We start from the raw sequence: 22,440 nt of genomic DNA on the forward strand, positions 1-22,440 counted from the left end.
GTCGCCAAGCCGGTCAGGGCGCCCCGCCCGACCCAGGGCGCCCGAGTTATTTTGTTCCTTGGCGTTTGCCGTCCATTCCCCGCACCCGCTCGAGCCGGGACAACAGGAAGTGCCGGTGCCGTGTTGGGAGGCCTGCCATGGAGTTCTCTGAGGAGAAGCTGAGGAAGTGGCTGAGCAAGGCGAGCGGGAAGGCGCACTCCCCATAGAATGGCAGCCCCTTCTGGGGGACGAGGAGGAGGAGGGGGAGCCCCCATTGCCCACCTCCTTTTACTTTTTTAGGGTGGAAACCGGTTAGGGATCCTGTCCCTTTAAATGGCTGTGCAGGAGAACGAATGGTTGCTCTTGCCCTGGTGCCTGTTATTCACACTGAGCCATGGTAGCGCTGTTACTCCACTTGGGCTTGGCCCAAAGAGATCCTGGCGCCAGGGATCAACAGACCACAAATCCCAGCATGCATCTCTGGACCATTCATGCATTCGACATCATTTTAGCTGCCAGGGCTCAATGCTATGGAATCATGGGAGTTGTAGTTTGGTGAGGCACCAGAACTTTGATGGTTAAAGACCTTGTAAAACAGTCATGGGCAAACTTGGGCCACCGGCTGTTAGGAATTGTGGGAGTTGAAGTCCAAAACACCTGGAGGGCCCAAGTTTGCCCATGACTGTTGTAAAACAACTCCCATGATTCAATATATTCACCCATTACAATTGAAGTGGTGTCAGACCGAATTTATTCTACAGTGCAGATGCACCATCTGCCTACAGACCCCACAATTCCCAAGAGTGGAACCCCAGCTGGTAAAGTGGAATAATAACGCCATAACTTATACTGTGAAAATTCCCCTGGGTACTGTTCCATTTAGGCCTGTAGCGGGGTGGGGGAGTGGGTTAGGGTTCAACCCCCCCCCCCCCGAATTTTTTCAGGTAAAAAAAAACGTGGTTTACTCATGAATTTTAACTGGTTAACCAAATCCCCATGCTAAGTCTATGAGATGCAAAAAATGAAGTCCCTCCAGAACTGCAAGCACTATCTCAAGCATATTGACAATTTATTCACACTGTCATTACTTGCAGCAATAGCCAATGTAGTGAAGCAACCAAGTTGCGGGGGAAGGGGGGGAGTGTTGAATGCTCTCATTAAGGAGGCCAGACTTGGTGGAGGTGCTTGACAGGGGCGGAGCTGCAGGCTATGGAAGGCTGCTCTGCCCCCTGCTGTGATCTTTGCTTCAGCGTGAGCTAGCTGGCAAGTTTCAACCCCCCCCCCCCACAAATTTTCACACCCCCCCCCGAAATTTTCAACCCCACCCGATTTTTTTTTCTGGCTACAGCCCTGGTTCCATTATCTGGGCCGAAGCCCAATAGCGGCGCCAGACAGAGAAGGATAGTCCATTTTATATGCCCCCTGTTTTCCTGTCCCCCCACTCATATCACAGCAGTGGAAACAACAGTTTATTATGAAGTGGGAGATTAGATTAGCCCCCACCTTGTCCACCTTCCAGAAAGACTTGAAGACTTGGATGTTCCAATGTGCCTTTGAATAATGGTTTAGCTACTGATTAAGTCTGCCTAGCCCTATCTTTTGGTTGGTTCTCCAGCACTTATTTCCAGACCTGGCCCTATAGTTTGCATTTGCACAAGCCCTTGTCCTGCCCTATTAGTCTTAAATCTGCACATGCCCACTTTTTTTGGCTGCTGGTTGTTTGATGTTTGGTCTATGTTTTATGATATCTTATTTTTATTGGTTTTACTGTTTTAATATGTTATATGTTTTTAATTGGGTTACTTTGTAACCTTTGTTTTTATTTTGGGCTTGGTCCCTATGTAAGCCACCCTGAGTCCCTTTGGAGAGATGAAGGCGGGATAAAAGAATAAAGTTGTTGTTGTTGTTGTTGTTAAGTAGGGAGGTGGAATAACCAGCAAAAGCAGGGGAAATGGTTTTCCTCCTTCAGCCCCCCCCCCCAATAAAATGGACTATCATTTTCTGTCTAGCACCCCCTTTTGGTTTCCGCGGGGTTAATGGAACAGTACAGCCCCCTGGCCATGTAACAATGTCTGTTGAAATTATCTTTTGAGGTTTGGTGCCTTCACATAATTGCTAACTTAGAACAACCCAACAGGGTTATTTACTATGACATTTTCTTGGTAAGATTTCTTCAGAAGGTGTTTGCTTTTGCCTTCCTCTGAGGCTGAGAGAGTGTGACTTGCCCAAGGTCCCCCAGTGGCTTTCCATGAATGAGCTGGGATTTGAACCATAGTCGCCAGTCCTAGTCCAAAGCAATCAATGGTAATAACATCCTTGTGTAGTCAGACCCAAATTGCATATAGCAGTGGTTTGAGTTGACACTGAAATGAATCAGGATTACACCTGACTTGCAATTTAGAAGACACAGAAGCTTGCATTCTCATGTATTTCGGATTTCAACTCTATTGGCCAATTACTTAAGAATAATACATTTAAAGTAACATTTATGTTTGTTTTGTCTCCAGTATAAATTTCGAGATCTGACCATAGAAGAACTGAAGAGTGTAAATGAATTATATCCCAACGTCAGATTCGCCATGAGTACCTATAGTAAGAATAATAAATGTGGGGGGGTTTGGTGGGGGGGAGGGTTCCGTGTCAGGAGTGACTTGAGAAACTGCAAGTTCCTTCTGCTATGAGAGAATTGGTTTGCTACTATTTGTTTTGTTTTCTTGTTGCTGCTTCTGAATTACATACTATACTGTCACAACTATATTGACTGTGCTTCTTTTTACATTTAACATTTTAACACTTTTTATTTTTCTGACTATTTCACTGTTCGATTAACTTCCCTCTGATATCAAAAGTAGACCAGACAGTATTGATATTAAAAGGATTTTAAAGTTTAAAAATAATGAAATACATATATCAACATTTTGAATTTTAGCTTTTAAGGATGGGTCCCAGAAAGACCTTCTGAATTTTAGTGGTACAGTTCCAGTGAAATATCAAGGTAACTATATGTGTATGTATTATTCATAACAGATTATTGGAATCATTTTAAGAAAATACTATAATCTGTCTTAACTTTTACTCTTGGTTTTCTTGTCTTTTTACACATTTATATTCTCCCATATAATTAAGTGTTTTGTAATCTTAATAAGATTTTTTCAAAAGGCAGATTGGCTATATGTAGACATTGGGAAGGCAATGTAGCCTGTAAAGTCTCCAATCCATTTAATGCTCACACACAAGGATACAATGTGTTTTCAGTTTTTGTTTTCCAACCAAAATGCAACTTTCTGTAGCACCCAGAGGTAATTATTGGTGGTTAAGTTTTGGCAGCATAGACGCTGGCACAAACTGTTGTAATTTATTGTTAAAGGGAGTGATTCTTAATCTTGGGACACCAGGACAGTCTTCCACAGCCCTTATCTGGATGACCCCTATATCAGTAGCAAAATGGTGGTGGGAGAAAAGGGTTTCAAAGGGTACAACTATACTGCAGGATTAAGGCAGTTTGACACCACTTTAACTGCCATGGCACAATGCTATGGGATGATGGGAGTGGTCGTTTTACAAGGCCTCTAACCTTGTCTGCCAAAGAGTGCTAGAGCTCCAAGAAACTACTACTCCCCAAACTCCATAGCATTAAGTCATAGCTGTTGAAATGGTGCAAAACTTAATTAATTCTAGAGTGTATATGTGGAATAATGGCAATTTGACAACACTATGCTAGAGCTCCATCTTATGGAATATTGTGATTTGTAGTTTATTGTAGCACAAGAGCTTTCTGACAGTTAAGGGTAAGTGTCTCACAAAACTAAAAATCCCATCATTCTGTAGCATTGAGCCATGACAGTCAATGTGGTATCAAACTGCTACAATTCTGTAGTGTGGATATTTCCTAATTTGTGATGCCCCATTGCTCTGGAATACTCTCCCCGGGGACCACATCTGACACAATAATGGCTTTTAGTCTACTCAAAGTCTTTTTTTGGCTTTATTTCTTTTACTGTTCATTATTCTTTTTCTATGTGTAATTTTTTCATTTTGTTAATGATTATAGTTTTTTATTTGTAATCTGCCTGGTAAGTATTTATTGGACTGCTGATATACTCTTTGAGTAAGTCAGATTTTTTGTGATAGTAGAGCCAGAGTGTAAAATAGCAACTTCCTTCAGTACCAATAACATTTTTTTTAATTATAAGAGTTTGACAGTGCAGTGGTGGACAGGGAAGTGACTTCTTTAAGGTAGACTATGGATGCAGTTGAGGTACTGTATTGGAAAAAAATCATAGAATATGAAAGAAGGCCTCTTGTACCTTAATTCTAGATACTGTCTAGCTCTGTTCTTCAATATTGCTAGCTTGCACATATGTAATTTCTGTTTGAAAGCCATGGGATCCTTGTGGATAAAGTTGATTCAGCATATGGAGAGCCTGCTAAAAATTACATGTGCATTTTAAAACCTTTACGTGATGAACCAAGAAGTAATAGTTGTATCTTATGTGTTATATTTTTACAGGGAGTTCTTACAACATTCCAATTTGGCTATGGATTTTAGATTCTCATCCTCTTACTCCTCCAATTTGCTACTTGAAGCCCACAGCAAACATGGGGATTTCTGTAGGAAAACATGTGGATGCCCGGGGAAGGATCTACTTGCCATATCTACAAAACTGGACCCATGTAAGGATGTGTGTGCATTAAATTAAATGCTACTAAAATCAGTTCAAAGTTTTTGTATAGATAGGTTTCTTCAATTTTGATGTCATGGATGTAATATATATTTTATTATGTTAACATGCTCCTTTCAACATAAAATGTTAGTTCACGTTAACTTACACACAGAGAGTGTTTAGAGAGAGAGAATGCTATCTTTTTTTCTTTAGGATATCTTTGTATTAGAACATTTGCCAAATAAAATCTGGTTCTCGTTATTCTATATTTATTTCAGCCACAGTCAATGATTGTAGGATTGATAAAGGAAATGACCATGAAATTTGAAGAGGAGCTTCCACTGTACTCATTATCATCTGCTGATGCTGCCAGACAGTTGGAGTTGCTATCTTACATTGCCAAAATTACTGAAGGTTTGCAGCTTTTTTTGTTTTGTTTCACATTCATAAAACTAGCCAGTCACATGTTAGGAATGCATACTTACCAGGGAGCAGGACCCATTGAATACACAGGGACTTACATCTACATATTCATGTACAAATGAGGTTTGTTCGTTCTTTACAGATGACCATGTTTTATTGTTAGTTTATTAATAATGCATTTATCTGCTTCCTTTTCTTCAATAAGAAAATGTGCTTAAGTGAGCTTAGGATAATACCTACAATTCTCTTCCTCCCAACTTTGTACTTGGAAAGTTAATTTTAAAAGTCAACAGTTAACATTTATATGCTTCCATGCATATAAAATAACTGGTAATAAAGGATAACTTTTCCTGTGAATAAATGTAAAGTTAAATTACTATCACTGTAACTGATTATTTTGTATGCTCAGAACTCCTGTGTGAGGTAGGCGAGGCCAAGAGATGATGACTAGTTCAGCGTCATCCAGTGAGCTTTGTAATTTGAACCTGGGTCTTCCAATTCCTTGCCCACTAGCTGTAATTTCTAACCATTATGTCTTAGTTAAAATTTGTTTCATTAGACCCAATCAGTGTTTCTTCAAGCAGCTGTGGTATTTTCAGGTCTGTAGATTAAATGAGTTATGATGTGTTGTTTTAGGTGAAAATAACCTACAATCAAAGGGAAATGGGAAAGAAGATGACAGAGAATTTAACAAAATTACAGTAGTTGGAGCTGGAGATCTGGGCCTTGCTTGTGCACTGGCTATTTCAGCAAAGGTACATAATTTATTAGAAATAAGTATATGGTGAGACAGAATAATTTAAGAAAACATATAGTATAATTCAAATAGAATTTAGCTTTTATCTAAAATGGTATGTGTGTGCATATGGAGTGAGAAACAAAGAGAGGGAACAAATGCTTTTCTCAACAAAATAAGGTCTGGACATAATTAACTGATCATGATTACAAATGTTTATTAAGTCTTGCTGTATTCAAAGGGACTTACTCCCAAAAAGGTTCCATATATACTTTTCTGTAAAGGTACACTGAACATTTTTGAATAAAACTGAATAGGATTATTCTGCAAAACCCAATCTGTACAGCCTTTCATCATCTGGCAATCCATGCTGATGTTCACCTTGACATCATAAATTGTGGAATGGGTATTTTTATCAGTGCCTTAATTTAAACTGGCCAGATTTTAGCAAGCTGAGTAGAAATGTATAAGATTTCAGATTTTTTCATTTAATATTTATAATTAAGTATGATTGATTACAGAAATTGCACAATGTTTTGGTCACATTGCCAAATAAAATAAGAGATGGGGATTCCTGTATTGATTCATGGTTATATAGAGGAGGAAATTTCAGTAGGTGAAACTTGCATAATAAGCAACACTGGATAAAATTTCCTTTTCTATGCAACTAATAAAAATACAGAAGTTTTACCCTTTTTATCTGGCAAATCTGCTTTTTGGTTGCTTTGTGAGTACTTTGATTAGATTGAATCCCATGGACTTCCCTTCAGAATACACAACAATAATTTCTTAGATTAACAACTTCCTTTTAAAATTCTTACAGGATATTGTTGACAAGGTGGTAGTTTTGGACTGCTCTGAAGGTACTGTAAAAGGAGGTACAATGGACCTGGAAATCTTTGCCTTGCCAAAAGTGGAAATCAGCAAAGGTAATCATACACACTGATTTTGTGTGTGTATTCTTTTCCTTGCATGTTTTAAGTGATTTTTCCAAGTAATTCTCAGCATTATTTGTCAGAATATTTCACTTCGCAATTGTAATTTAAAACATGACAATATTGAGGTGCAATACAAAAGTAACAAAAGGCATCATTCATCTTGTTTGTCTGTACTTCTTCATAACTAAACTCAAACCATATTAACTAAGCATTGCCTAGGTTGTGTAGGGTACTTTTGCTTGCTTACGTAGTATTAGCTGCTATTCTGTTGTCTGAATATTAACATTAATTTTGTGATAGTACAGACCATATTTTTCATTTAAGGAAAAAATAAATAGATAAGCAAATTCTATTTTTAATCTGTTAACTTTTTAAAAGCAAGTCCTACACTGAAATTGCAGAAATGGATTAACATTATTTATTTGTATTCCTTAGATTTTTCTGCCTCTGCACACTCAAAATTGGTGGTGCTTACAGTGAATTCCTTAGGCAATGCTGACTCTTATCTGGATGTTGTTCAGAGCAATGTGGAATTATTCAGAAACATTATTCCATCAGTAGCACATTATAGTCAAAACAGTGTGTTTCTTGTCGCTTCTCAGCCCGGTAAGGCAGTGCTTTACTTTTTGGATTTAACAGCCTCTGGCTTATAACCTGAATTACCTGAGCTTCCGATGCACGTTAAAAGCTTTAATTTGCATGTTTTGTGGATGTTTGTTGTCTGGCCACCACTGCTGGAAAGTAGATTTGAACTGCATTAAATGATTAGTATAAATGAGGGCCTATATTTCAGAGGAAGGAACTGACAAAGCCATTTCTAAGTATTCCTTGTCTAAGAAAATCCTGTGAAATCTATGGGGTTGATATAAGTCAACAGGTGATCTGCACATCCACACGTGTGTGTGTGTGTGTGTGTGTGTGTGTGTTGGCATAGATATATGAGGAAGTGTACTTTTGGTACTCTGCTATGGACAGATATTAAGTTGGGAAATGTACTTCCTTGATTCAAAAGAGTTGCATAAAACAGTGTTTAATGTCCAGCATACTAATTCATGTTGCTTGTTTTCTTAACAAATAAACACTATGATCCTAAATAAACTTCCAGTTGAAATCAGGGGATGTTAACCAATTAGCCTCCTTCCACTAGCAGAAGTCAAGTGGACAGACAGAGTTTGTGAGAGAATGAGAAGAAAGCAAAATCACTGAGTATTGCTGTCATTGTTCCATTGATATGCTAGAGAGACACCAAATGGCTGCCCCAACTGAACAAACATGCTTAATTTTGGGATGTATGTTTAGAGAGAATGAATACTTATCCTCCTCAGATCAGAAGGCACCAGCTTAGCCAAAGATAAATGTTGCAATCCTTATGCAGTTGTAGAAGCCATCCAAGCAAGCTATCAAGTAAAATAAACACAATAGTAATGAACAATGTGATTTTGTTCACCAAGTTGCATGGAATATTTCATTGTAAGAGTGCTTTGGAAACTTGAAAAGAAATATGTAAGGATTTTAAAAAGCCACGCTGAAATATTTTATGATAATTGTAGAAGATTCTATTTAAATAAGTAGAACTGTTGTTATCCAATCTCCGGTGCTTGTTAAAAGTTCTATACAAGCTTTTCATTTGATTGTAAACTGGTATGTTGTATCGAACTAACAGTGTAATGTTTATGACTTTTCACATATATATGTGTTTAATGTACAGTGGAAATAATGACATATATATCTTGGAAGATGAGTGGATTTCCTCAAAGCAGAGTCATTGGCATTGGTTGTAATCTGGACTCTGCAAGATTTCAACATATTATTACAAACTTGTTGAAAGCTGAAACCAGAGACAAAGGGCATTGGATTGTTGGTGAACAAGGAGAAAACAAAGGTAAATGTATAATTATGTGTATTATAATGGACCCTGTATTTTAAATCAGCTCTGGATTTTGTATTAGAAAACAACAGGATTTCTGCACTTTCCTTTGAGAAAACAAGGAAACATTGAATTTTTAATACAATTGAAGATCGGAATATTGAGCTTTAAACTGATTATGGGTGGTGCTGTTGCACGCAAGATCTGTTAATGGAAAAACAGCTTTCATCCAATATTTAATTCTGAATGAATGGGCAGATCTGGCGTGCATAGTGGAGACCTAGTTGGGCGAGGGTGGAGGTGTAAATCTGACCCAGCTTTGCCCACCAGTTTTCTTCGTGCAGCACCAGCCGAGATCTGGAGGGCGGGGAGGAGGGGTTGCAGTGGTCTATAAGGATTTCATCTCCCTGACTAGGTGCTCCATCCCACAGTCAATGAATTTTGAATATGTCTACCTGAGGGTAGGTGACCAGGACAGAATAGGGATTCTGTTAGTGTATCATCCACCTTGCTGCACTACAGTCTCCCTACCTGAGCTAGCCGGGGTGGTCTTGAGCCTGGTGTTGGAGTCTCAGCGGCTAATTGTGCTTGGGAATTTCAATGTCCACGCCGAGGCCACCCTATCAGAAGCAGCTCTGGACTTCATGTCTTCAATGGCGACCATGGGGCTGTCCCAACTAATAACTGGCCCTACTCACAGTGCTAGACACACATTGGATTTGGTTTTCTGCCAAGGATGGAGGGATGGTGATGGTATAAAGGAGCTGACCACCGCTCCGTTGCCATGGACCCACCACTACCTGATCAGGTTTAGGCTCATTGCGCCCACTAACCTCTGCAGGGGTGGAGGACTCATTAAGATGGTCCGCCCCAGGAGGCTTATGGATCCGGATGGTTTCCTGACGGCTGTTGAGGAGTTCCCCGCCACCTCAGTAGGTGATTCTGTCGATGCTCTGGTCACTCTCTGCAATGGGGAAATGGCTAGGGGAATAGAGACAATTGCTCCGGAATGGCCCCTCTAAAGTAGCTGAGCTAAACTATCTTCTTGGTTCAACGAGGAGTTGGCAGTGATGAAGTGAAGGAAAGGGAGCCTAGAGGGTGTGTGGTGTTCAGATCCAACCGGGCCAAATCAAGGAAGGCTTGATGCCCTGCTAAGGGCATATGCCGCAGCATTAAAGGCCACAAAGAAATATTTCTTTGCGGCCAATATTGTGTCCGCAACGAACTGTCCGGCGGATCTGTTTCGAGTTGTCAGAGGTCTGTTAAATCCCATCGTTCCGGATGGGAACCCTGACAACTTGACGGCCCGCTGTGAAGCATTTGCTCGGTTCTTTACGGACAGAGGCGGCCCTAGGTAATTTTCAATGGTAAGCAAACAGTATTTTGGCGCCCCCCCCCCCAAAACCAATCACTATCTATCTATCTATCTATCTATCTATCTATCTATCTATCTATTAGGCCTGGGTAACAACGCAAAAATTTGTTTCTAAAATCGTTTTGTAATTGGGGTTTTTTTTTGTTTCGATATTTAAAATAATTACAAAATTTTCCAAAAAAAAAGTTCAGTATTTACGAAATTTCGTAAATATTTACAAAACATTTTGTAAAGATGGCGCCCTTTTTTTTCAATATTTTTTCAATATTTTTTCAATATTTTTTAAATTTAATTATTAATTTAGTAGAATAGGGAGGAGAAATTAAAATTATTATTAAGGAGGGAAGGCAGGCACTCACTCTGGCGGGCCCTCTAATCAAGGTGGTCAGTTGAAACATTCACACCTCGCTCCAGCAGACAAGAGTCCTTTGTCCCACCCTGGTTATTATTCCACATAAATATATAAACCCTTTTTCCTACTTCCAACAGACCTCACTAGTACAGGATGCTTGCCATAGATGCAGGCAAAACGTCAGGAGAGAATGCCTCGCTCGCCCCTCTCGCTCGCCGCTCGCTCGCCCCTCTCGCTCGCCGCTCGCTTGCCCCTCTCACTCGCCATAGATGCAGGCGAAAAGTCAGGAGAAAATGCCTCTAGGCCATGGCCATATGGCCTGAAAAAACCTACAACAACCCAATCAGGGACATCTGTAATCACCTCTCAACAAAAGATTGCTCCAGGCACTGCCAGGCCATCAAATGCTAATCAAGGTGGTCAGTTGAAACATTCACACCTCGCTCCAGCAGACAAGAGTCCTTTGTCCTACCTGGTCATTATTCCACATAAATATAAACCCTTATAAATATAGACTTCACTACCTCTGAGGATGCTGCTTGCCATAGATGCAGGCAAAACGTCAGGAGAGAATGCCTCGCTCGCCCCTCTCGCTCGCCATAGATGCAGGCGAAAAGTCAGGAGAAAATGCCTCTAGGCCATGGCCATATGGCCTGAAAAAACCTACAACAACCCAATCAGGGACATCTAATCACCTCTCAACAAAAGATTGCTCCAGGCACTGCCAGGCCATCAAATGCTAATCAAGGTGGTCAGTTGAAACATTCACACCTCGCTCCAGCAGACAAGAGTCCTTTGTCCCACCCTGGTCATTATTCCACATAAATATAAACCCTTATAAATATAGACTTCACTACCTCTGAGGATGCTGCTTGCCATAGATGCAGGCAAAACGTCAGGAGAGAATGCCTCGCTCGCCCCTCTCGCTCGCCATAGATGCAGGCGAAAAGTCAGGAGAAAATGCCTCTAGGCCATGGCCATATGGCCTGAAAAAACCTACAACAACCCAATCAGGGACATCTAATCACCTCTCAACAAAAGATTGCTCCAGGCACTGCCAGGCCATCAAATGCTTATCAAGGTGGTCAGTTGAAACATTCACACTTCGCTCCAGCAGACAAGAGTCCTTTGTCCCACCCTGGTCATTATTCCACATAAATATAAACCCTTATAAATATAGACTTCACTACCTCTGAGGATGCTGCTTGCCATAGATGCAGGCAAAACGTCAGGAGAGAATGCCTCGCTCGCCCCTCTCGCTCGCCATAGATGCAGGCGAAAAGTCAGGAGAAAATGCCTCTAGGCCATGGCCATATGGCCTGAAAAAACCTACAACAACCCAATCAGGGACATCTAATCACCTCTCAACAAAAGATTGCTCCAGGCACTGCCAGGCCATCAAATCCTTATCAAGGTGGTCAGTTGAAACATTCACACCTCGCTCCAGCAGACAAGAGTCCTTTGTCCCACCCTGGTCATTATTCCACATAAATATAAACCCTTATAAATATAGACTTCACTACCTCTGAGGATGCTGCTTGCCATAGATGCAGGCAAAACGTCAGGAGAGAATGCCTCGCTCGCCCCTCGCCCAAAATCTGGCTACCAGTACCCTCTAAAATAACCCTCTAAAATCAGAACAATAAATAAAGAGCAACACTAAAAAAAGGGGGGGGGGATTCCTGACATGAAGCAATCAGGGCCAGTTAACCGCTCCCAACAAAGGATTCCTGGGCAGCAACTAGCTCGGCTTCGAAGCTGCAAGGCCATTAAATACTCATCAAGATGACCAATTGCAACATTCTCACTTACCTCAAGCAGACATGAGTTTTTCCCACCCTGGACATTCCACAGATATACAAACCCCACTTGCCTAGTTACAAACAGACCTCACAGCCTCTTGAGGATGCCTGCCATAGATGTGGGTGAAACATCAGGTGAGAATGCTTCACCAAGCACCAAAGAGCATTCTGAACTCCACCAATAATAGAACTGAACCAAACTTGGCATACAGGACTTTCATGACTAACAGAAAATACTGGAGAGGGGGTTGGGAAAAATAGACCCTGACATTTGGGAATTGCAGTTTACCAAGCACCAAAGAACATTCTGAGCTCCACCAACAATAGAATTGAACCAAGCCTGGCATATAGGACTTCCATTATTACCAAATACTAGAGGGGTTTGGGGGAGGCATGTACAGAAGATGACATTTGCAGTACCTTTTGACCAGGCCTCCTTGCTGCCCTGAGAGGGGTCCAGGCTCAGCTGCAGCAGGGAAGGAAAGGGAAAGCGAAAGAGCCTGGCTGGCTGGCTGGCTGGCTGGCTGCCTCCCTCCTGGCAGCACGTGGAGGGAGGGAGGGAGGACTTCCCTCTCGCCTAGTGGGCGGGGCCTGCGCTTCTCCATTAGAAGAAGGCTGTGGAGGGCGCATGGGGCCTGCAGGAGGAGGCGTGGCCTAAGGACAGAACAGCGCCCCCTGGCAAAAAAAGTATTCCGCCACCGCTTACTTCGAGTAATGGACGGGCCGCCCCTGTTTACGGATAAAGTTGCCTTGATCCGTTCTGACCTGGACACCATGTTAATGGCAGTCTCTGAGGATGTAACACGAGCACCTGCTTGTCCGATTTTAATGGATTCATTTCAATTGGTGAAACCTGAGGATGTGGACAAGATAATTGGAGGAATGAGGCCGACCACATGCATCCTAGACCCCTGCACATCCTGGCTTCTACAGGAAGCCAGAGGGGGATTGGCCGAGTGGGTGAAGGTGGTGGTTAATGCCTCCCTTCAGGAAGGCAACATTCCAGCGAGCTTAAAACAACCCTATTATAAAACTGCTGTTGAAGAAACCATCACTGGACCCCACTCAATTCGTCAACTATCGGCCTATTTCCAATCTCCCCTTCTTGAGCAAAGTCCTGGAACGTGTGGTGGCCTCACAACTCCATGTATTCTTGGAAGACACTGATTATCTGGATCCGGCACAGTCTGACATGGAACTGAGACAGCTTTGGTCTCCTTAGTTGATGATCTAAGCCAGGAACTAGACAGGGGGAGTGTGTCCCTGTTGGTTCTGCTGGACCTCTCAGCGGCCTTTGATACCATTTACCACAGTATCCTTCTGGGACACCTCGCCGGAATGGGCCTGGGAGGCACTGTCCCGCAGTGGCTCTGGTCCTTTCTGGAGATGGTGTTACTGGGAGACACCTGTTCAACCCCACAACCGTTGTCTTGTGGGGTTCCTCAGGGTTCTATACTGTCCCCCATGTTATTTAACATATACATGAAGCCGCTGGGGGAGATCATCCAGAGTTTCAGGGTGCGGTGTCATCTGTACGCAGATGACATCCAACTCTGTCACTCCTTCCCACCTGCTACTAAGGAAGCCGTTCAGGTCCAGAACCGTTGCTTGGCTGCTGTGACGATTTGGATGAGGTTGAACATATTGAAACTGAATCCAGACAAGACAGAGGTACTCCTGGTCAGTCGCAAGGCTGAACATGGCATAGGGTTACAGCCTGTGTTGGATGGGGTTACACTCCCCCTGAAGACACAGGTTCGCAGCTTGGGTGTGATCTTGGACTCATCGCTGAGCCTGGAACCTCAGGTTTCGGCAGCGAACAGGGAAGCATTTGCACAATTAAAGCTTGTGCGCCAGCTGCGCTCGTATCTTGGGAAGTCTGACTTGGCCACAGTAGTCCATGCTCTAGTGGTCATCCCGTATAGACTACTGCAATACGCTCTACATGGAGCTGCCTTTGATGACGGTCTGGAAGCTTCAACTAGTCCAACGAACAGCAGCCAGGGAGCATACAACCCCATGTTGTGCCAGGTCCACTGGCTGCCGGTTTGCTACCGGGTCCAATTCAAAGTGCTGGCTTTGGCCTATAAAGCCCTAAACGGTTCTGGTCCAACTTACCTGTCTGAACACATTTCCCCTTATGAACCATCGTCATCCCCTTGAGATCGTCCGGGGAACCCCTGCTCTCAGTCCCGCCGTCGTCACAAGTACGTCTGGTGAGGACGAGAGACAGGGCCTTTTCAGGGGTGGCCCCTTGGCTATGGAATGTCCTCCCTAGGGAGATTAGATCGGCTCCCTCCCTCTTAACATTTCGGAGGAAAGTTAAAACATGGTTATTTCAGCAAGCGTTTACAAATGCAGCGTAACTGATATAGGAAATCTAATGACTTGATGATGGAACTGGACAATGCTTGATAATAAGGAGACACTAATGATGTTTTTTATTGCCTTTGTTGTGTTTTATACTGTTTTAATGTTTTAATCTGTATTATGATATTACGTATACTGTTTTGTTGGAAACCGCCTTGAGTCGCCGATAGGCTGAGAAAGGCGGTATACAAATACAGTAAATAAATAAATAAATAAATAAACTGCTGTGACCAGGTTTCCCAATTACATATTTTATAGTTAGGTTTTACATTGCCTACTGCCCCTTTACATTGTTGTGTGAGAATGTCATTATTTATACAGCACATGGATACATGCATGTTGCATTATTGTAATGTCAACAAAGTAAAAAATTCATTTTTTTCTAGCTCTATAATGTACAGTATTTACAAAAGAGTTAAAATGTTGCATTGCAGTGAAGAAAAGGGAAGATGGCGATTGTGAAATGTATTATAAAATACAGGCCTCTTAATCAAGTTCAAAGAAATGGAAAAGCAGGAATCCATATTCATAGAGTCCTGTAACCCTTACATTTTAAACCTGTTAAATTTAAAAAGAAGAAAAGCAATGCTCTAAAGAGGAATCCTTGTTTAGGTAAAAATGCAAATATCTGAAAGCAACAAGAATTATCATTATTATCTTATTCAGTGACAGCATGGAATGCGACTAATGTAGCAGCAGATCATCAGGATGAAGATGTAATAAATGATAATGCTGAGAAGCTATTGACTAACAGGTAAAGCATCTCTATTATAATCATATACATATACTGTGTACTCTAAATTCAGTAGTGCTTGCTGTCGGGAGTAATAACGGAGTGGTACCTTTGCAGTTTTATCTCATCTGAAGTAGTAATGTAGTCACTGTTATTATTTATTTATTTCACTCATATGCTTCCTTCCTTCCAGAGTGGGACCCAAGGTGGGTCACCAAAAATAATGTTATTATTATAATTACTATCTTTTGCAAAAACAAAATTATCTCATTAGAACAGTATAATATTATTTAAAGGCATTTAAAGCTTATAAATTACACATTTAAAACCCATTTAAACAAAGAACAGGCAAAAGGAAGTAAGTCCTGCTTTTCTTGGGTTCTCTTCAAACAAGCCAGTCGTGGTAACAGGATCAAGAGAAAGCCTCGCCATGTAGATTTGGCAGTTTGTATTGAGAGATACAGTCTTTCAAATAGTCCAAATATAAGCCGTATAGGGTTTGATAAGTCATGCCCAACACTGAATTGTATCAGAAGCAAACTGAAGCTGTTTTAATGAGTGAGTCTCATGCTCCTTGTAACTAAGCTGTTAGTTAAAATTTCTGCTGCAGAATTTTGGACTTGCTGAAGTTTCCAGTTTCCAAGGCAATCCCACATAGAATTTGTTGCAATAGTCCAAATGGGGTGTAATCAAGGCATGTTGCGTTAGCATAATTGGAATAGGCTCCACCAGCACACTGGGCTTAACTGTCCAAATACATCCAGGATCAGGATGGAGTCCAAAACAATGCCCAAGTTGTGAGCCTGAAATTTCAGAGGGAATGTAACTTCATCAAGCACAGGCTTCATCTGATTCCCTCATCTGCCTTTTGATTGACAAAGAGTACCTCTGTCTTGTCTGGATTAAGTTTCAGTTTGTTTATCCTCATCCAGTCCATTACCATTTTACCCTTTCAAATACAGACCATTTGTACTACTCTTTTTAAGTACCTGTTTTCTTTAAAAGGAAACATTTTACTGGCTGAGAAGGGGCATTTTAAATATTTGGTTTGTTTAGGTATTTCTTTGTTTGCTTTTCTGTAGAGCAATGGAAATTTTGAAAGGCAAAGGCCAAAGAGCGTGGTCTGTTGGTCTGTCAATAGCTGATCTGTCTGACAGTATACTAAACAATAAAAGAAAAGTACATTCCATATCAACTATGATGAAGGTAAGCATGGGTCTAGCTCTATTTTGTTTGTTTTTTTAAGCAAAGGAAGCATTTATATGTATTCATTCGAAAACTATAAAAATAATTAAATAGGAATATGTCTCAAAATGAAAATATTCTTTAAGACAGAAGGAATCATTAGGCAATTAATGATATGAAGTAAATACTTCTTGTTTTGTGTGGAATAAGAAAGCTTCCATTGTTGCCAGTGGGAGCTTACCTTAAATTGTGATTAATAATTTCTGAGACATTCAAGAAGATGAGGGAAGAAATATTAAAATTCTGCTATATACTTGCCATAGTCTGAAGGCTACTCAGGAGGGGCTGCCTGAGTAGTACTGTAGGCCTTTTGATTCTATGTGCTTTAAGTTGCCACAATTTCTTGCTAAACGTCAGTTGAGAAACCCTGCTATAAAGAAGTGCAGTGTGATACCTGAATTACTCTGCATCAGGGATACTAAAACAAAACTCTTATATTGATTATTAGAATTATATTGCACCTAATTAAATACATAAATACCTAAATTACGCAATGCTCATATATAGAAATGAAGAGAGGTTTTTGTGAGAATTGCAGATAGATTTAATTTGATCATTTAAGTAGTGTCCTGAGGAATCGATATTCCTTAAATATCTAATGTTTTGAACAATAGCAGAATTGACAGCACAAAACTGAGAGGATCCCCAACAGACATAACCTCAGATTTAGACTGGTTTCACAGCATAGCTAGAAAGGTTCCCCAACATGAGTTTCTTTGACTCAAGGGTGAAGTATAAATATTCTAAATAAATACATTCTGATACAAATGATTATGGTCTAGAAACGAACAGCAAACATATAACATAGCTTTACAGCCATATGTTTCTTATATTAACCAGAGCGTACTACATTTTGCTCAATTTTACATGCCAAACATAAGTCACAAATCTGTTGTGTTCCCTTTTTTAGGTGAAAAAAGTTGGAAAATATCCCAATTTTCAACTTTAAAGAGCTTTTTTGTTTTTTTAAGCTGAATCCATTGCATTCAGCCTTTTTAAAAAATATATGTTTGACTTTTTAAAATGTGATCTCCAAAAATTGTATCAGAGACTGTTTTTGTAGCACAAGTAATTCCATATCACAGGGACAGCTGTTTAAAAATAAAATGTTTTGTTTGGTATGGGTTCACCCACACCTTCTGATACATGTTGATTGGATGCCAGTTACATTATACTTGTGCAGTCTTTGGCCTCGCAGAGTATAATCATATCATTTACACTGCGATTGTGTTCTCAAAAACAAGTGCCAATCTGTTTTCAAATTTACTTCTAATACCACAGCCTTAACAATATTTACCCACTTATGAATGAAGCTCAAATAATGTACATACAATATGTTTTCCGTACTTGAATGTTTTTATCCCCCCCCCCTCCCCCAGGGCTGTTACAATATCAACTGTGAAGTATTTTTAAGTGTGCCTTGTGCCCTTGGAATCAATGGAGTGATTGAAATGATCAAACTATCAGATGAGGATGCTGTAGCAGAGAAACTGCAGTCGAGTGCTGCATCAATTCATGATCTTCAACAGCAGTTGAAACTTTGAATAGTGTGGAGGATCCTTTTGTTCCTAAAAATACTTCACATTTAAAGAAGAAGAAGCAGACACCATCAGTGCCTGCATGGCTGCCGAAACATTACCTCACAACATTGAAGCTTTACTACACTCCAGCATCTTTAGTAATAGGTACAAAGCCTCCTCTAACAATGTTTTCTTGACAGTCAAAATAATTAAGCAGAATAATATACCAGTTTACAAATGTTTTATCACAATGTCCTGTGTCAACAGAATGCCTATTTTATAATGTGTCTGTTTTACATTCTGCATCAAATAGTGTCATCTTTGTCGTTTTTTCTTCTTGGGCCTTGCCTATACAGACCTTTTCTAGTAGCAATAGTGTACAGTGTTTTCATCCTCTTCTCATTGTGTCAGGTATAGTATTCAGAACTACACTCCCTTCGCAAAGTGTCCATCCAAGAGTAATGGACTGTGACCATAGATCTTATTTCAACCAGTTGTGACACATCTGGTACAGATACTCTATTACCACCTTGTATGTATTGGAGAGAACTGGCAAATATAAATTTTATACTTTTCTAAAGTCTAGATATGGAAAGAGCTGATAACACGAAATTGTCCAAAATCCAAACTCATGATTCAGGCTACTTTATTTCTTCATAAAATTATATTAGAGAATTTTAGAAAAATAAAGAAATAAAACTGCATAAAATCACCTAAAGCTTGGGTAGATGGTGGCATTCAACAAACATTTTGTTCAGGCCTAACATGTCAGAATTTTTTTCTTAGAGGACTCTGGGATTCATTCAGATTTAGAGTGAGATGACAGATAACTGCAGCGCTATAAGGGTTACATTAAATGGATATATTGGGTCTGTGCGGTGATGGTTGGGGAACCATATGCACTCCTCTTCGTATGCACTGCTGCTTTATGCCTTCTGCTCACTACTCCCTAAAGAGCCACACTCCACAGAAATATAGGGGATTATCCAGAGGCAACTGAATACAATAGAAGCAAGGACGTAAATGCTATATTTTAATTTAAATAGTGATTCAGGAACCCAGACCATGATAAAACTGGAATATTTTTAGAAATATATACCTGGGTAATCCTTTTTAAACATCTCTTAGTGGTATATAAAGGACCTGAATGCACTGCTCAGCATTTTGCACTGATAGATTTTAGCATTTTTGAATCATGATGTGAAATCTCGCAGTAAGCCTTAACAGTGGTAAATATTTGCCAGGCTGATTATCAATATATGATATATGCATTTTGTATTTTTGTTATGACCAGATGAAATGTTGCCTTTCCATTTTGCATTGTACATGTGAGTAAATACCCTATGGGGAGAAATAGAAAAGGGGGGTAATCGCAATAAAAGCCTAAAGAACTGGGTAACAATATCTGATCTGTGTTATTGTTTTTGGCCTTCAGTTTCATTGGTTAATTATCAGAAAATGTATTTTATTTATGGAACTCGGTATTTTGGCTTATTGCAGCACAGACACAATGCTGCAGTCCATGGAAGGGCATCCAAAGGGTTGTTCTGCACTGAAGACATCCCATCATTTACCAGAAGAGGGAGATGCATCAAATGCAACCTTTCTAGGTGGTGATAAACTTATTTTATGCATAGTAAGGGTATTAAGTCATTAAGTCTAGTCATGTCCGAATCGGGGGTGGTGCTGATCTTCATTTCTACGTTGAAGAGCCGGAGTTGTCCGTAGACACCTCCAAAGTAATGTGGCCAGCATGACTGCATAGAACACAATTACTTTATGCATATCCAATTATAATATCAGTTATTATTAAGATGTACATAATATAACCTCATATCCTTTTTATGGCAATATAAAGGTCTACTGGTTTTTGTTATTGATTTAAAATGACCATTCTGTATCAGCACGTCAGAGTGAAGATTCTGATGCTGTGTGCCTTCAAGTTGTTTTCAATCTATGGACACCCTATCAAATTGTATTCTTGGCATGTTATATGGCAATGTAGAAATCAAAGTCAGCTTGATGACGAATAACAACAAACCTATTTCGTGGCTTTGCAAACAATAAGGGATATTGGTCTGTTCATCCACCTGACTACCAGGAACCAGATCCCATCAGATTCTGAAAGCCAGATCAGCACGGTATGATATATTTTTGAGGCAGGAACTGGCAAAACCACCTCTGAGGATTCCATGCCTAAGAAAACCCAGTGAAAGTCACAGGATTGCCATAGCTTGATTTGAAGGCACATATACCCAAATACATATAGTCTGTTAGTCGTACCACTCCTTCCCAAGAAGCAGCTGGTTGAATAAAACATCTTTTTCGTGTAATAAGCAATGTCATTCCTGTGTTGTTGAAGGCCTTCATGGCTGGAATCACTGGGTTGTTGTGAGTTTTCTGGGCTGTAAGCCGGGGGTCCTCAAACTACGGCCCTCCAAGGTCATTTACCCGGCCCTCGCTCAGGGTCAACCTAAGTCTGAAATAACTTGAAAGCACACAACAACAACAATCCTATCTCATCAGCCAAAAACAGCCCCACACTTCCCACTGAAATACTAATAAGTTTATATTTGTTAAAATTGTTCTTCGTTTTAATTATTTTATTGTTTTTAAGTGTTTTTTATTTTTTTATTTATTTATTTATTTATTGCACTTGTAGACCGCCGTTCTCAGCCCTAGGGCGACTTTTGCACTACAAATAAGATATGTGCAGTGTGCATAGGAATCTATTCAATTTTTTTTCAAATTATAATCCAGTCCTCCAACAGTTTGAGGGATAGTGGCATGGCCCTCTGTTTAAAAAGTTTGAGGACCCCTGCTGTAAGCCTTGTTCCAGAAGCATTCTGTCCTGGCGTTTCGCCCACATCTATGGCAGACATCCTCAGAGGTTGTGAGATGTGTTGGAAACTAGGCAATATCTGAGGAACCCTGCCATAGATGTGGATGAAACATCAGGAGAGAATAATAATAATAATAATAATCTTTATTTCTACCCCGCCACCATCTCCCCGATGGAGACTCGGAGCGGCTTACATGGGGCCAAGCCCAGACAACATAATAAAGCAATAAAATCAAAGCATATACTATGTTCCAGAGAATGCCTCTGGAACATGACCATACAGCCCGGAAAACTGACAGCAAGCCAATGTCATTCCTCCAACTACCTCACAAGCGAAACCTCCCCTTGCCAGGCTGGTGTGGTGTGGGGCATTACAGGCCACGGTTTGAATCTAGCCTTTGCCACAGAAACCCACTGAAGGGACTTTGGGCAAAAGTGACACTCTCTGTCAGGCTCAAAGGAAGGGCAAACCCACTCTGAACAGCAATGGCCAGGAAAACCCTGTGTGTGTGTGTGTCAGGAGTGACTTGAGAAACTGCAAGTCGCTTCTGGTGTGAGAGAATTGGCCGTCTGCCTAGGGGACGCCCGGATGATTTGATGTTTTTATCATCCTTGTGGGAGGCTTCTCTCATGTCACGGCATGTGGAGCTGGAACTGAGAGGGAGCTCATCCGCCTCTCCCCGGATTCGAACCTGCGACCTGTTGGCCTTCAGTCCTGCCTGCACAGGAGTTTAACCCATTGCGCCACCGGGGGCTCCCTGACGGTGGCGCCACAAGGTACACAGCAACCAGGAGGCCCCCCTCCTCTCGCTCATCTTGACAAGCGTGCAAAGTCTACGCTCCCATCCGCGCGACGCAGCACAGGGCGGAAGTGACGTCACGCCGTAGCCCCGACGGAGGCCAAACTCTCGGAAGTGGGTTGAGGCAGTTAGCTGCTTCCTTGCTGGCCGACGAGTGCAAGCGGGGCGCGGCGGGAGGCGGAAGGGAGGCTGAAAGGGAGAAAGGAAAGACGACGACCACCTTCGTCGCCTCCGGCCGCGGGCAGGGACCGCTCCCACCTCCGCCGCCATGGCCGTGTCGGAGAGTCAGCTGAAGAAAATGCTGGGCAAGGTAAGTGGCACAAGAGGCCTGTGGCACAAGAGCTTCGGGAGAGGAGGCAGGGTGAAGGCAGGCCTTCCTTCCTTGAAATATTCCTGGCCTCGTCGCCTCGCGTGGAGCCAGGGATGAAGCCGGCCTTTGAGGTGGGGGAACGGCGCCTCTCCGCCTCGTGAGGAGAACTTTGGGCCCCGGAAGGCCTGCCCGGGCTTCCTTCCTCTTGGGCCTCCTCTCCCCTCCCGCCAGGAAGTGAACTGGAGCAGCAAGCTGAATTGAGGCCCTTCAGAAGGCACAGTGGGACTGAATTCGGACTCTCCGTTATATATCGTGGGCCAGAATTTGGTCTGTTTAGGAATACTGTGCTTAATGTTGTGAGGCTCTTCGTGTCTCCAGCAATAGGGAAAAAAGCGGAATATCTATCTCTGGGATAGACATGGACAGACTGCGGCCCTTCAAATGTATTGGACTTCAACTCTCACAATTCCTAACAGGCTGTTAG

At 41.5% G+C, this 22,440-nt stretch overlaps 2 protein-coding genes across 4 annotated transcripts in view; both read left to right on the forward strand.

Annotated features, from left to right (window-relative positions):
- On the forward strand, positions 1 to 19,408 carry UEVLD (UEV and lactate/malate dehyrogenase domains). Its single transcript, XM_060768157.2, has 12 exons — positions 1 to 179; positions 2,487 to 2,571; positions 2,909 to 2,974; positions 4,490 to 4,653; positions 4,922 to 5,057; positions 5,703 to 5,821; positions 6,626 to 6,731; positions 7,176 to 7,346; positions 8,449 to 8,622; positions 15,173 to 15,260; positions 16,322 to 16,445; positions 17,864 to 19,408. Exons 1-12 carry the CDS (start codon positions 138 to 140, stop codon positions 18,026 to 18,028), a joined length of 1,440 nt encoding a protein of 479 aa, XP_060624140.2. The 5' UTR covers positions 1 to 137; the 3' UTR covers positions 18,029 to 19,408.
- A 2,306-nt stretch (positions 19,409 to 21,714) lies between these two features.
- Positions 21,715 to 22,440, forward strand: part of TSG101 (tumor susceptibility 101) — a 31,029-nt gene continuing 30,303 nt past the window's right edge. For 2 of the 3 annotated variants that reach the window (XM_067462618.1, XM_067462619.1), the window contains exon 1: positions 21,715 to 21,956. In XM_067462618.1, coding sequence (XP_067318719.1) covers positions 21,915 to 21,956 — 42 coding nt within the window. In that variant the 5' untranslated portion in view covers positions 21,715 to 21,914. The remainder of the gene's footprint in view (positions 21,957 to 22,440) is intronic. The other variant, XM_060768120.2, reaches the window with a different exon arrangement.

This window comes from Anolis sagrei, chromosome 1 (genome assembly GCF_037176765.1).
Source record: "Anolis sagrei isolate rAnoSag1 chromosome 1, rAnoSag1.mat, whole genome shotgun sequence".
In the NCBI taxonomy this organism is placed as follows: Eukaryota; Metazoa; Chordata; class Lepidosauria; order Squamata; family Dactyloidae; genus Anolis; species Anolis sagrei.